The 14217-nt window shown below is 51.4% G+C and overlaps 1 protein-coding gene across 11 annotated transcripts in view; it reads left to right on the top strand.

The window, feature by feature from the left end:
- UNC13B (unc-13 homolog B) overlaps positions 1-14217 on the top strand; it is a 267593-nt gene that overhangs the window by 142494 nt on the left and 110882 nt on the right. The window contains exon 1 of one of the 11 annotated variants that reach the window (XM_053291919.1): positions 13244-13828. The exons of 8 other annotated variants lie outside the window; for them this stretch is intronic. In XM_053291919.1, coding sequence (XP_053147894.1) covers positions 13802-13828 — 27 coding nt within the window. In that variant the 5' untranslated portion in view covers positions 13244-13801. Of the gene's footprint in view, positions 1-13243; positions 13829-13865; positions 13978-14217 lie in introns of those variants that run through there. 2 more of the 11 variants (XM_053291921.1, XM_053291920.1) reach the window with 2 other exon arrangements.

Genomic DNA, 14217 nt, shown 5'->3' with positions numbered 1-14217 from the left:
CGGATCCAGAAGCACCCCTAGACTGCGTACCTGTTCCTTCTAGGGAAGTGTGACCCCATCCAGAACAGGCAGCTCAAAGTAATCTCTCGAGTTCCGACCCCGGACAATGAGTACCTCCGTCTTATCTGGATTCAGTCTCAATTTGTTATCCCTCATCCAGCCCATCACTGACTCCAGGCAGGCATTTAGGGAGGTTATGCCCTCTCCTGATGATGCTGACATGGAGAAATAAATTTGGGTGTCATCAGCATACTGATAGCACCCTGCACCAAATCTCCTGATGATCTCTCCCAGCAGTTTCATGAAGATATTAAACAACATCAGAGACAATATGGAGCCCTGGGGAACACCATACAAAAGTTCAGATTTTGAAAAACAGCAGTCTCCAAGGGACACCATCTGGAACCTGCCTGAGAGGTAGGAGCGGAACTACCACAAAGCAGTGCCTCCAGCTCCCAACCCCCTCAGACGCTCCAGAAGGATACTATGGCCGATAGTATCGAAAGCTGCCGAGAGGTCCAGAAGGACCAACAGAGTCACACTTCCTCTGTCAATTGCCAATTGGAGATCATCCATCAGGCTGACCAAGGCAGTCTCCACCCCATAGCCAGCCCGGAAGCCAGTCTGAAATGGGTCTAGATAATCAGTTTCATCCAAGACTGTCTGGAGCTGGGAGGCCACCACCTTCTCAATTACCTTGCCCAACCACGGAATGTTGGAGACAGGCCTGTAGTTGTTCAAGTCCGAGGGATCCAGGGTAGGCTTCTTCAGAAGCGGTCTAATAATTGCCTCCTTAAGACAAGGAGGCATCCTACCTTCCCTCAGATGCATTTATGATCTCTACCAGGCCTTCTACAACAACCCCCCTGCCAGATAATATAGGCCGCACGATTCCAGTCAGCTTGTCCACATCCTCAGGAGTCACAAACTGGAACTGATTCAACCTAATCACACAAGAGGAGTCGCTGGACACCTCCAAATCAGGCATTGAGGTAATTGTGGAGACGGAGTCTAAGTCGGCCCGAATACAAGAGATTTCCCCCACAAAGAATGCATTAAACACATCACAGTGAGTAATTGATGGTTCCAGATTCTGATTCAAGGGAGGAGGGGCACTCACTAGCCCTCTCACAACCCTGAACAATTCCACTGGACGTGAACTTTCGGATGCAATACGGGCAGAAAAGAATCGCTTCTTTGCCGCACATGTGGACTGAGCATAGGTCTTCAAATGAGCTCTATGTTGCAATCTGTCGGATTCAAGCCGAGTCTTTCCACTTGCGCTCCAGTCGTCTACCTCGCCGCTTCAGCCCCCGTAGTTCTTCCGTATACCAAGGGGCCAGTTCTGAAGCAGGTCGGAGAGGACGCTTAGGAGCAATCATGTCTACTGCCCCAGTGAGTTTGCTGTTCCAGTTCTCCACCAGGGCATCAACAGGATCACCAGCAGAGCCAACACTAAACTCCTCCAAGGCTTCTTGAAATCCTATTGGATCCAATAACCTTCTCGAGTGGATCATCCTAATAGGTCCCTTACCCCTGTGAAGGTGGGAAGCGATTATGTGTCCAACCTTAACCAGATGGTGTCTGCCCATGACAATGGGGAAATCACAGGAGTCCCCACCCACGGAACACCACCCTGATCAGAGTAAAAGACCAAATCAAGCGTAAAACAAAGTAAAAACAATTAAAATAACGTACAGAATAAAAACAAAACAATTTCATGGGATAACAACAATTAAACAGTTTAAAATTAATTTCAGTTCAAAGCCTGAGAAAAACAGGAGCATCTTGAGGGTCTTCCTAAAAGCAACCAGAGATGGAGATGCTCTTATGTTGACAGGGCGTGCATTCCAAAGCCCAGGGTAACCACAGAGAAGGCCTGGTCCCGAGTCGCCACCAAACGAGCCAGTGGCCACTGTAACCAGACCTCCCCATATGATCTTAATAAGCGGCAGGGTTCATGACAAAGCAAGCAGTCTCTTAACTACCCTGGACCCAACCCAAGCAGCGGAGGACTTTATAGATAATAACCAGCACATCGTATTTCGCTCAGAAACATATCGGCAGCCACTGCAGTTCTTTTAAAATGGGTGTTATGTGATTCCCTCAGGATTTTTTAAAAAAAATTATATACTGCGTTTCATTAAAACAATCCCAAGGCAGTTTACAGCAATCTTAAAAATAAGATTGTAAAAAAGACATAGTTAAAATATTAAGCTAAAAATATAAAACAAATCTGATTAAAAATTTAAAACACAAGCATAAAAACAGTACAAAATACAAAGAACAGCAGCAGAGACAATCATATAAAAGCTTGGGTAGAAAGCCAGGATTTAACATGCTTTCTAAAATCTGTGATGGAGACTTGAGAGGCGAATAGCCACCGGGAGAGCATTCCAGAATCTGGGGCAGCAACAGAGAAGGCCCTGTCCCGCGTGCACGACAGCCAAGCCTCCCTCATTGTCAGCACCTGGAGCAGAGCCCCCTCAGATGATCTCGTCAAATGGGCAGAAACCCTTGGGTTCAGGCAGTCCCTCAGGTATCCTGGTCCCAAACCGTTAAGGGTTATCCCAGAGACTAGTCTGGCTGCCACATTCTGTACCAGTATTAGTTTCTGGGCTACATATAAAGGCAGCTCCCGTGGAGTACATTACAGTAGTCAAGCCTTTTAGTTCTCGTATTGCAAACCAACAGTCTCCAAGTAACACCATATGGAATCTACCAGAGAGGTTGGAACGGAACCACTGTAAAACAGTGCCATCCAACCCCAGCTCCCTCAGTTGGCCCAGAAGGATAACATGGTTGAAGGTATCGAAAGCTGCCGAGAGATCCAAAAGAATCCGCAGTGTCGCACTCCCTCTGTCAATATCTCTTTGGAGATCATCCATTAGGCCAACCAAGGCAGTCTCAACCTCATAGCCTGCTTGAAAGCCAGTTTGAAATGGGTCTAGATAATCTGTTATCATCCCAAACTGTCCAGAGCTGAGAGGCCACCACCCACTCAGTCACCTTGCCCAACCATGGAAGATTGGAAACGGGTCTGTAATTAGCTAATGCTGAGGGATCCAGTATAACTTTCTTCAAAAGTGGCCTAATAATAGGCTCCTTAAGACAAGGAGGCATCTTGCCCTCCCTCAGAGAAGCATTTATAATATTTACCAGACCCTCTCTGATAATATGATTACTAAATGAAATAAGCTAGGTTCGGCAGAGGTCAAGAGAACAGGTTCTAGGACATACATTCCAAAGCAGCTTGTCCAGATCCTCAGGAGTCACAAACTGAAACTGATCCAATCGAATCCTGTTAGAGGAGTTGCTAGACACCTCCACAGTAGACTCTGCAATAACTGTGGAATCCAAATTGGTCCTAATATGAGAGATTTTATCTGCAGAAAAGCAATTGAAGACATCACAGTGAGTGACTGGTAGTTCCAAGTTCAAGTTCAAGGGGGAACAGGCACATACTTGCCCTCTCACAACTCTAGACCACTTCGCTGGTCATGAACTTGCGGAAGCAACGCGGGCAGGAAAGAACCACCTCTTTGCCACTCGCAGTGCCAAAGCCTAGATCTTCGGATGTGCTCTGTGTTGTGCTCTGTCGGGTTTGCGCCAAGCCTTCTTCGACTTGCGCTCTAATCGTCTACCTTAATGCTTCAGCTCCTGTAGTTCTAAATACCAGGGGGCTAATTTTGAAGCAGTTTGGAGAGGACGCTTAAGAGCAGTCGTGTCTCCTGCTCTAGTGAGTTCATTATTCCATGTTTGCAGCAGAGCATTGACAGAATCAACAGCAGAGCCAACTCTAAACCCTTCCAACCCACTAGAGGAGCTTGTCCAGGAACATGGTGTGGGGTATCATCAGTATTCTGATGACACCCAGTTGCCTATCTCCCTGGCATCCCAAGCTAGAGAAGCTGTGACTGCTCTGAATTGAAGTTTGGAGGTGTTGCTGGGTTGAAAGAGGGCTGGCCGAAACTGGAATCCAATCCAGACAAGACAGAGGTTCTCCTGGCTGAGAGATCTCCTAGTTCTGGATGTGGGGGCACTCCCCTTGAAAGAATGGTTCTCAACTTGGGAGTGTTCTTGGATGCCCAGGCGGTGGCTGTGCCCAGCTTTGGCTGGTGTGCCAGCTGTGTGTGCACTTGGATCCTGCAGACCTTGCCATGATGATCCATGCCTTTGTCACCTCTTTCTTAGATTACTGTAATGTGCTTTACATGGGACTGCCCTTGAAGACGCTATGGACACTTCAGCTGGTATGGAATGTGATGGTGATGGTGAGGGTCCAGGTGGGTGCTCAGCATTGAGCCATCTCAACTGCACTTCTTCATCGGGCTTTCTCAGAGATACTGTTAACATCCCACCCACCCACCCCACTCCCCCTCTGCTCTTTGACTAGTTGAATGCTGCTTTTATTGGTGTATTCATATTGACTTATTGGCATTTATATTGCTTTTGTATTTTATTGGACGTATTGTAGTTCTTAATTTGTGTAGACTGCCTCAAGGTCCTAGGAAAGCAGGTGGAGTATAAATCCCACAATGAAATGCTGAGAGGTTGCAGAGATGGCATCTTGATGGCCTGAAAGGGCCGAGGAATTGCTGGCCGGCCTCTTGACAGCAAGGATGGTCGGGCCCCCTTCTGCAGGGCCCCTTCTGTTCGCTGGCAGTCGGCAGTTGGCGTCTGGGAAGATGGCGGAGGAAGGCCCTTCAAAGAAGCAGCTGGGAGGGCTGGGTGGGGTGGTCCTTCCTGCTGCTGGCTCCCTGCCTTCCTAAGCCGCTGCTGTTCGTTTGGCAGCCTCTCCCGTCCACAAGGCTGCGAATGGCCCTTGGCTTGGGTGGCTTGGCTTTGTATGGCAGGCACAGTGAAGCGATGAGGGATCCAGCAGAAGTGTGACGGTTGTCCTCTGGTCCACTGCTGGCAAAACCTCCCCCACCCTCACTCTTGTGTCGGTCAGTTTGGCAGCGAGAGGTGCAGTTCGGAAGAAGCGGCAGCAGAGGGAGAGTTTTCTCCGCCAGAAGCTCTGTTTTGCTGCTGCTGCTGCTGCTGCAGGCTCTAGTGCATCACTTCTGCTGGACTGTGAATGTGTTCAGCAAGTGTGTGGGGGTGGTGGGTCTGCTCAAAGTGGAGCATCCTCCATAGGTTATGGGGAGGTGGTGGCAGCTGTAGCAGCAGCAGCTGTAGCAGCAGCTTTAACACCTCTGTGGGTAGGTGGATGGTGTGGGGCTGTGGAATAGCAGGTGGGCAGGGACTGCTGGCAGAGCCTGCTGGAGTCTCTGTCAGGAGAGAACTTGCTGGGTATTCTATTGAGGGTTTTCTCTCTCTGCGTATCCATCCACACGGGTGCAAAAGATGCAATGGCTTCATGCCTCAAGCCAGACTTCATCAGAGTCACTTTGCTCTGAACAACATGAGGAAAGACAGAAATTTAGGGTGAAAAATTGTAACAGCATCGCACAGCTCACTCATAACACCAGGAAATGTGCTGCTTGCTTTTGGCAGGATGGAGGTTGGGGGCAGTAAAATCTGAATTTTCCATCCATTAGATAATTAGGAGAGAAATGCTCCTCTTTAATTGCCTCGTGCAGTCAGGAGGGATACCTGCTCTGCTAGTCTGATGGCCCACTTTCCCTAGAGCCTCCTAGCAGGTAGAAGCTACTTCTGCCTAAAGAAGAAAGCAAACCTTTGAAGCCTGGACTCTAACAAGAGCGTGTGTGTGTGTCACTGTTCTTAACAAATCAAACTTTGGCTGAATTTTGACCTAGAAGTGGTCTTAATTGGTTTCTAGCGTGTGCATTGGATTGGATTGTGTCCCTTCTGTTGCATTGCAAGGCTAGCCTCCAGGAGCCCCTGCTTTGTGGGACACTCTGAGAAGCTGTGCATTCTTTGGAGGGTGGTCTTCTGCATATGCCTGGAGTCGCACCGTTTGTGAGAAAGACGGTACTGTACTTGGAACACAGCACTCTGGTGCTGCTTGGTCTGCACTGGCTTCTCATTTGCTCCTGGGCCCAATTTACGGTGCAGTTTGTGATCTTTAAAGCCCAGGTTTGGACCTGGAACATCAAATCATCTCCTCAACATTTGCAACCCAAGACCTCAAGAAGGAAGAAAGGAAGGGCCACTCAGTCCGTAGAGGCAGAGGTCAGAGTGTGAACAAGAGGGAGGAAGATGAACACCAAGGGCTCTCTGATGGTGATCCACGATGCGTGTCCTGTGTGTGTGGTCTTGCCTAAAAGCACCTTAGATGGCACCTGCAGCAAATATACGCCGATGGCTTTGCTGAAAGAGAAGGCTGGAGGACCCAGGTGCGGGGTGGGCTGCAGCAAGAACAGCAGCAGGGGGGAGACAGTGAAAGAGGGAGACTGGGTCGCTGACTGGGCTCCGTGATCCTTGCGTGACTTGATCCGAGCCAGCAGGGAAGAGCTGGGCAGTGAAACTGAGGTGGTGGGAACTTTGGGGAAAGTGACCATGTAACACCCACACTCTTGATCTTTTGAAACGCTAAAGGTGAGCATGTACCCTGAGTGTCAGGAAAGCCAGTTTTAATCAGCTTGGCGATGCGCTATCTAAACTGTAATGGGGGAGAGAGGCCAAGGTGGGTGGGAGTTCCTGAATGAGACGTTACTATAGGTGTCTTGGCAAAGAATTCCCATCGGAGAGATCTAAAAAAGCCCACGTGGCTGAACAAAACACTTACTGCTCAGCTGAACATATTTTTAAAAAGCAAACCCATAAGGCATGGAAGGAAGCACAAGTCACCAAGGGTGAATGCAGAGTAGCAGCCCAGACTTTCAGGGACAGTCAGGACAGCTCGTGCTTGGGACAAGCAGAGGCTGACGGGCCGTGCTAAGGCCCACAAAAAGGAGGGCGGGAGGGGGGAGAGGCAGGCCCACTGCTCAGCAAGAAGGGTGGGATGTGAAGAGGTGTCCAAGCGGAGGGCCGCATTGCTCCACTCCTGCTACTGGGCCTCCTTCCCCAAGAAGATGCCTTGGAAGGAAGCCCCCCAGGCAAGAGGAATGCCTCTTCCCAGGGCAGTGGCATTCCCTCGGGATCAGCGCCTCCAGCCCCAGGGCAGAATCAGCTGGCCTCACATGGGCAACTGCATTGAGCTCTGCAGGGCTCTTGCTGTGGCTACAGGATGTTCCTAGCCAGGGGCCAGCAGGGTCCTTCCTGGTACAGGTCTGTGTTGGAGGCGGTGAATGCAGAGCTCTTCCCAAGGGCTTCTGGGGGCCAGGTCGTCAGGAGGCTGGCGGAGGGCAAGCTTGGGTCAGTTGCGCTGCTGCTGCTGCTGCTGTAGCTGTTGTTGGGAAATAGCTTTGTTCTGTTTTGTGATTTTTAAATGCTTTATAAGCATCTCTTTGGTTCTGTTAGATCTTGTCAGCTGCCTTCAGTGTTCTTTGCTTAAGCAAGGTGGGTATTTTAACAAAATAAACACAAAACCCACCAGACTGCAGCAAGGTCCGTGGGCCACAGCTGCCTCTCTCAAGACTGTAAGGCTGTTTGGAGTGTTTTATTCTCCTCTTAAAGCAAATAGAAGAAGTAGACAGCTGCTCTAGAGACAACTTGGCTAATGTGCTACCAATGGCACATATCGTGCAAGTGTGATTCTCTGGGGATTCAAACGCGAAGGTGGGCATTTGCCCTGAAATGGGTGTTGGGCAAGGGAGGTGCCGAGCGCGGAAGGCCGGTGGCTCCATGGGCTGCCCCCCACCCCCAGACTTGCTCTCCCCGCGCCTTCATCCGAGCGAGGGGGACTCCTGTGTGCTGCTGCTCGAGGCTCAGCTGTATCCTCTCTGGTTTAGCCACCCACGTGCTCGGGGAAAGAACTGCTTACTGCACAGTTTTATCTGGAGTGCAGAGCTTTGCTCTTCAGGAAGTTGGAATGAAGTGGAGAGATAACGAGGATTTTTAACAGACAGAATAATGCACACCTCGTAGACGTCAGAGTGCTTGGCCTACATTGCTGACTTCTTTTATCAGTTTTAATAATTCCTCACTGATTCAGCCTAAAATTAAGACTTATTGGTGGATTTAAAAAGGACAGAGGGGTGGCTGCAGCTCTGTAGCTGAGCACATGCCTTGCCTGTCGGAGGCTTCTGGCTCCATCTCTGGCAGCGGCAGCAGCCACCCTTCAGAGGGTTGTCTCGGGCCCTCAGAAGCAGAGGTGCACCTAGGCCATGTGGCAGCCTGGACCTCAAGGCCTTGGGAGGCCCTCCTCCCCTGCAAATTAAGCATTATCATGCTCGGCCAGGCAACCAGACCACCCGGGACAGATGGAGGAGGATTTGGCGGTCCTCGGGGGCGGTGGAGGCCCAGGAGTACGAGCGCCTTTGCTTGAGAGCTGCTGCCAGTCAGAAGAGGAAGTGCTAGCAGACCAGATCGACCAGGGGTCTGACTCAAGGACAAGCAAGCTTCATCCATAGACTCCATGGGGTGGCAAAGGGCTGGGGAATTCACAGGGATGGCATCTGTGAGGCAGCAGCTCCACCTGCCCCCCCCATTTTAAGTGGGTTTTAAAAAATACAGGCTGTCATGTAGCTTTCCCAACATGGTCAACAGAAAACTACGAGGAAGCTGGGGGGGGGGGTTGGCTGGAGAGGGATGGCGAGCCGTCCTGGGTGATGGGCTGGAGTCCTCAGGGCTGGTGAATGGGTCTGTTGGCAGCCAGGGGCGCACACAGCAACCACTTTTCGTCTGTCCACAGAGCCTCAAAGCATTGGAAGCTAGTTAAATAGAGTATTCATGTAAGCAAGCTTTGGAGAGGAGAGGCGATGACAGGGCCCCTCCACAGCATGTATACCAATGAGTCAGGAGGGTTTTGCAGAGCCAGCATTTGCGGGGAGGGGGTCAGACCGCTGAGCCCTGGGCAGTGTTCACCAGGGGTTCAAATCCGAAGCTGGGACTGGGAGAGCCAGGCACACACCAGGGGTCATGCCAGGCAGACGAGGCGTGTGGCACCAGAAGGGTCAAGACCGGAGCCAAGATCTTCAGAAGCCAAGAGAAGTTGTCAGGAGCCAGAGCAAGATAGATGCATCAGACAAGGGACCCTGGATACTGAGCCTGCCTCAGCCAGGAAACCTCTTATACTTCTTGCTGCAGCGTGGAGGGGGGCTAGGGCAGGCCTGCCCCCACCTAAATTTGTATCTGACCCCCAATTTTTCTATAAACTACTAAGAAATATGTTTTAGATAACTGAATGTTGCGTGCACTTAGGTCTGGTGGGGGCCCCATAATCTGGCCCCCTACTTTTTTTTTACAGACACTCCCCCTCTGCAAACATTTAGGCTGAGTTTGGGCTTGGAGGGGTCCCCTGGGGGATTGGGGGGGGCTGTTCAGGACTGCAGAGGCCTAGGAGTCTGCTGCAGTGAGAGAAACATATAAGAAACATCAGAGCAGCCCTGCTGGATCAGGCCCAAGGAAGCCTCTCTAGTCCAGCATCCTGTTTCACTCAGTGGCCCACCATAGGCCTGTCCTCCGTGGATTTGTCTAAGCCCTTTTTAAAGCCATCCAAGTTAGTGGCCATCGCCACATCCCATGGCCAAGAATTCCATAGATTAATTATGCACTGTGTGGAAAAAGTACAGTGGTCCCTCTACTTACGAAATTAATCCGTTCCGAATGCACCTTTGTAAGTCGAAAAATTCGTAAGTCGAAAAGCGGTTTCCCATAGGAATGCATTGGGAACGGATTAATGCGTTCCGGAGCCTAGAAAAAAGACCCAGACCCCCAGTAAGGCTTGCAAACTGCACAGGAACATTTCTTTTCAAGAATAAACAGGCAGTAAACAGGCAGGCAAGTCAAGGAAACCCCATCTAAAAATTTGTGAGTCGAGGAAACCCCATCTAAAAATTTGTAAGTCGAGGAAACCCCATCTAAAAATTTGTAAGTCGAGGAAACCCCATCTAAAACCGGATCTAAAACTGCCGTTTGTAACTCGAAAAATACTTATGTCGAGTAGTTTGTAAGTCGAGGGACCACTGTACTTCCTTTTCTTGGTTCTTTCTAAATTTCTTGACCTTCAGTTTCATGGGATGACCCCTGGTACTAGTGTTGTGAGAGAGGGAGATAAAAATTCTCTCTGTCCACTCTTTCTGCTCCTTGCATAATTTTCTACACCTCTATCACGTCTCCCAAGATCTCTCTCCTGGTCAGTCACTGACCGCTCAGACTCTTGTCAGCGTATATATGAAGTTGGGTGGTGGTTATTTTGCCCCACAATGCATCACTTTACACTTGCTTACATTGATCCACATTTGCCATTCTGTCGCCCACTCCCCCAGTTTGGTGAGATCACTTTGGAGTTCCTCGCAATCTGTTGTGCATTTCACTGCCCTAAATAGTTTGGTGTCATCTGCAAATGTGCCCAATTCTCTGCTAAACCCCAACTTCTAGATCATTTATGAACAAGCTAAAGAGCACTGGTCCCAGTACTGATCCCTGGGAGACCCTACTTCTTACGAATGTGAATTTTCATACTTTCCTCCATTGTGAAAACTGTCCATTTATCCCTGCCCTCTGTTTCCTGTCCTTCAGCCAGTTATACCAATCCAGACATGAACCTGTCCCCTTATCCCATGACTGCTGTTTTCTCAAGAGTCTTTGATGAGGAACTTTGTCGGAAGCTTTTTGGAAGTCCATGTATGTCAACCGGATCACCTTGATCCACCTGCCTGTTGACGCTCTCAAAAGCTCCCCTCGGTATGAGGCAAGACTGGCCCTTGCAGAACCCTGCCTGTTCTCCTCCTAGACGTTTAACCACTTAGTCCTTAAGTCGGCTTTCCTTCCATTTACCTGGCACAGAAGTTGAGCCGGTGCCTGTAGTTTACCGGGTCCCCCCCCGCCCCCCGGATCCCTGTTTGAAAGTGGAGTGTCACAGGCTGCCACAAGGGGCCCCAACATGCAGGGCAGGCGGAGTGGGACAGTGTGGGAGAAAGATGTTTTTGAAATCATCGTTTCCCCCCTTACATTAAGACAGGCCTTGATGAATTTTCTTTGGTTCTAGGAGCTAGCCCAATACTTTAGGAACCAGACAATGAACATTGGGCAAAATTACCAGACTAGTGATGGACGTTGAGGTGGGATGGTGGTAAATGGTGGGGGTGGTATATCGCCTTTGCAAGTAGCATCCTTAGGACAGAAGGAGGACTGCCCAGGGTGAATGAAGGTCTCCTTAAAGAGTGCTACCTCTGAATATCCTACTCTGGGCGCCACAGTTCAGTTTCTAGGGGCCATGGCTCCCTGGCACCTGGGAACCCGGCTGTACTTTCGGTGGGGAGGAAATGTTTCCCGCTGGACCAGATAGCCCATGAACTTCCTTTGCCTTCCTCCATCATGTGTAGCTTGACTCAGTTGCTTGAGGCACTGCCAGACTGCACCAGGACTGCTTTGTGTATGTCGGCACTGGTGACAGGGGCCATTCCTGATTGGTCAGTTCAGTTCTGTGGGTGTTTGGGGGCAGGAGGCATGAGTGTATGGGATTTCCAGCTTTGCCGGGAGGTGGGACCCTCTGATGACAGGTCAGTGGGTCCATCCCAAGGATGGTGCTAGGCAACGCACCACTATTTCCTCCTGGTTTCAAATGCTTTACCTGCACACCACCTTACCGTGTGTTTAAAATAGCACCTAAACATATAAAAAGAAGAATTTAACCACCACTGTATCATGGAACAGAAAATCGGGCTCTTTCGTTCACACTAGTGCTGTGTATATGTTTTTAAATGTGATTTCAGAGTGCCAGTCACATCATTCTGAGCTGCTATATGGTACACATCATTCCCCCCAAACAAACATATTTCCTTCCAGGCTCCCGTTTCTGTCGTCCTGTCCTTAGTCTGGGTCTCTCTTGCTCGGGAGGCATGTCGGCCTCCACTGTTGGCTGCACAATCTGTTCTTCAGCCATCCCAGGTGTGGTTGGTGTGATCTGTGCCTCGATTCCCAGCACCGTTTCCAAGCAGCTGCTAGAAAGGCAGTGAAGCCCCACAGAGCACTGTAGGTCCTCTGTGCATTTCCCCCCTTGATTGGCTTCTCTGTGGCCAAAAGAGCTCCAGCTTGCTGTGACTCCTTAGAGCAGGCTAGCACACCACGGCGGCCTCCTTCCACGCATGCCTAAGGTCTGTGGCCTCTACCTCCATGTCTGTCGGACTGGCCAGGGAGTTCAGTCGGATTGTGGTACTTGAAACTGCCCCTTGAGTGAGCTTCTTTTTATCCTTGGAAGAGGCTCCGACCGGTCATGGCTCATATAGTCGAAGTCTACAGTGGGCTGAAGCAGCACCACAGATTGCCGTATGGAGATGATACATCTTTGAAACAAACCCCCGCAGGTATCTACAAACCAAGGAAGCCAGCCACGGAAAGACTGGAAGACGGCTTGGATGCCTTCTCATCCCACTCCGCTGGAGAGCGAATGCCATTCAGGGAAAGGAAGTGCTGGAAATGTGTGCAAACCTTGCTTAGCAGGCAGCACACTCTCCAGAGCATGATGAGCCTGGCCCAAGGATCACGGGTGGGGTGGGGGGAAGAGCTGGCATCTAGAACGTCAGAACCACCCTGCTGGATCCAGCCCAGTAAGGCCCATCCAGCCCAGCCTCCTCTTACGCCCCATGGCCCACTGGCAAGGGGGGAGGACGTGCCCTCTCTCCTGCTGTTGCTCCCCAGCAAGGGGTCTTCAGAGGCATCCTCTGTGGAGGCAGGAGGGGTGTCGTGGGTGGGCTCCCCAAGGAGGCAGGCAAGGTGGCCTGTGTGCAGATGTGGGCCTGAGAGTGCCCAAGTGCCCTCAAGGAAGCCTCATCTTTGCAGCAGATCCACACAGGGCTAGATCAGAAGGGAGCTCCCTCGTCGCCTGTCCGTGGCTGTTCCTTTGGCTTTCTGCTTGTCCCCCCCAAGTCTCTTTGCTGTTCCGGGGTTGGCATGCAGGGCTTTCGTTCTGATGAGTCTCACCATCTGACCTGGAGACGCGAGCCCTGAGGGTTCGCCACACAGCCAGCGTGCCAGTCTTTGTACCTGGGCTGAGATGCTGTTTCTGCCATCGAGTCCTCCTGCAGTCGTGACATGTTGGCAGCTAACGCCAGAGTGGGTGTGAAGCAGGGTGATGGAGAAGGAATCTGGGTGGGGAAAGCCTCCCCCCCCCTGCTCTTATGCAATTGTAATTAGCCCCAGCCCCCACGCCCTGCCTGCCTGCCTGCCTGCCTGCCTGCCTCTCTCTCTCTCTCTCTCTCTCTCTCTCTCTCTCTCCACCCCTCTCGAGTGTCAGAGCCAGGAGCTCCGAAGCAGCGTGCAGCAGCCAGAGAGGGCTCTGCTCTCCCCGTCTGTCTGTCTCCATGAGTGCTGCCATGCTGCTTGCTCTCTCTTGTCTTCCTCGAGAAGCGTCTTGCTTTGGGCTCGCTCCGTTTTTGCCACTGAATGGATAATCGCGCGCGCGGAGGGCTTCTTTCCAACCAGGGAGCCGTGGGGGAAAGTGGGGAGGGTCTGGAGGGGCTTGGCAGCCGAGGAGGAGGAGGAGGAGTTGAAGTGACAGACAGCCCTCCAGCCGCGTTCTTCTCTTTCCCACTACAATGCTGAAGCGAGTGATGAAGTTGAGCTGCTTCTGGAGCTGCCCAGGGAGAGCGTGGATGGTGGCCAGCCGAGGCTTTTCTTCTGAAAGCTCTGCAGGAGGCAAGAGCTGCTGGGTGCCTCTTCCTGGGCTCCTCCAGCCTCTCCTCGGATGTTGGGGCAGCTGTGCTCTCTCCGAAAGGTCCTCCACGTTGCACCTCCTGCTGTCTGGAGACTTTGGACCCCGATGCTTTGGATGGCTTTTCCTCCATAACCCATGAGAGAGACCCCCTCTTCTGTGTGGGTCAGCTTTGGACTCTGTGCTGCTGCTGGGGTGGGTGGGGGGCGGGGGCCGTCCTTCGATGCCAGGCAGCTGTGTATCCGCTTGCTTTCCTGTTGATTTTCCCAAGGTTTTCCTTTGTGTGTGTGTGTGGGTGGGTTTGAAACTGCAAGGTAAGTTCTAAAACTAAGCTACAAGATGGGTGCTGCTGAAGGGTGGCAGTTCCGAGGAGGTCCTGCCAGGGAGAGAGGCTGGTGCCACCTTCCCGTGTGTGTGTGTGTGTGTGCCTCTCTCCGCACTGCTCCTGGCTGGCGGCTTCCCTGAGCCCTCCGACGTGTGGCGCCTGTGTGTGTTGGCTTGTGTGGTGTGCTGAGACGGTCTGGGCTGCACACCTGCTGAGCCCCAAGTGGGGA

Source organism: Hemicordylus capensis, chromosome 2 (assembly GCF_027244095.1).
Source record: "Hemicordylus capensis ecotype Gifberg chromosome 2, rHemCap1.1.pri, whole genome shotgun sequence".
NCBI lineage: Eukaryota > Metazoa > Chordata > Lepidosauria > Squamata > Cordylidae > Hemicordylus > Hemicordylus capensis.
The sequence above is the reverse complement of the archived record's forward strand: the minus strand, read 5'-3'. Positions and strand labels throughout refer to the sequence as shown.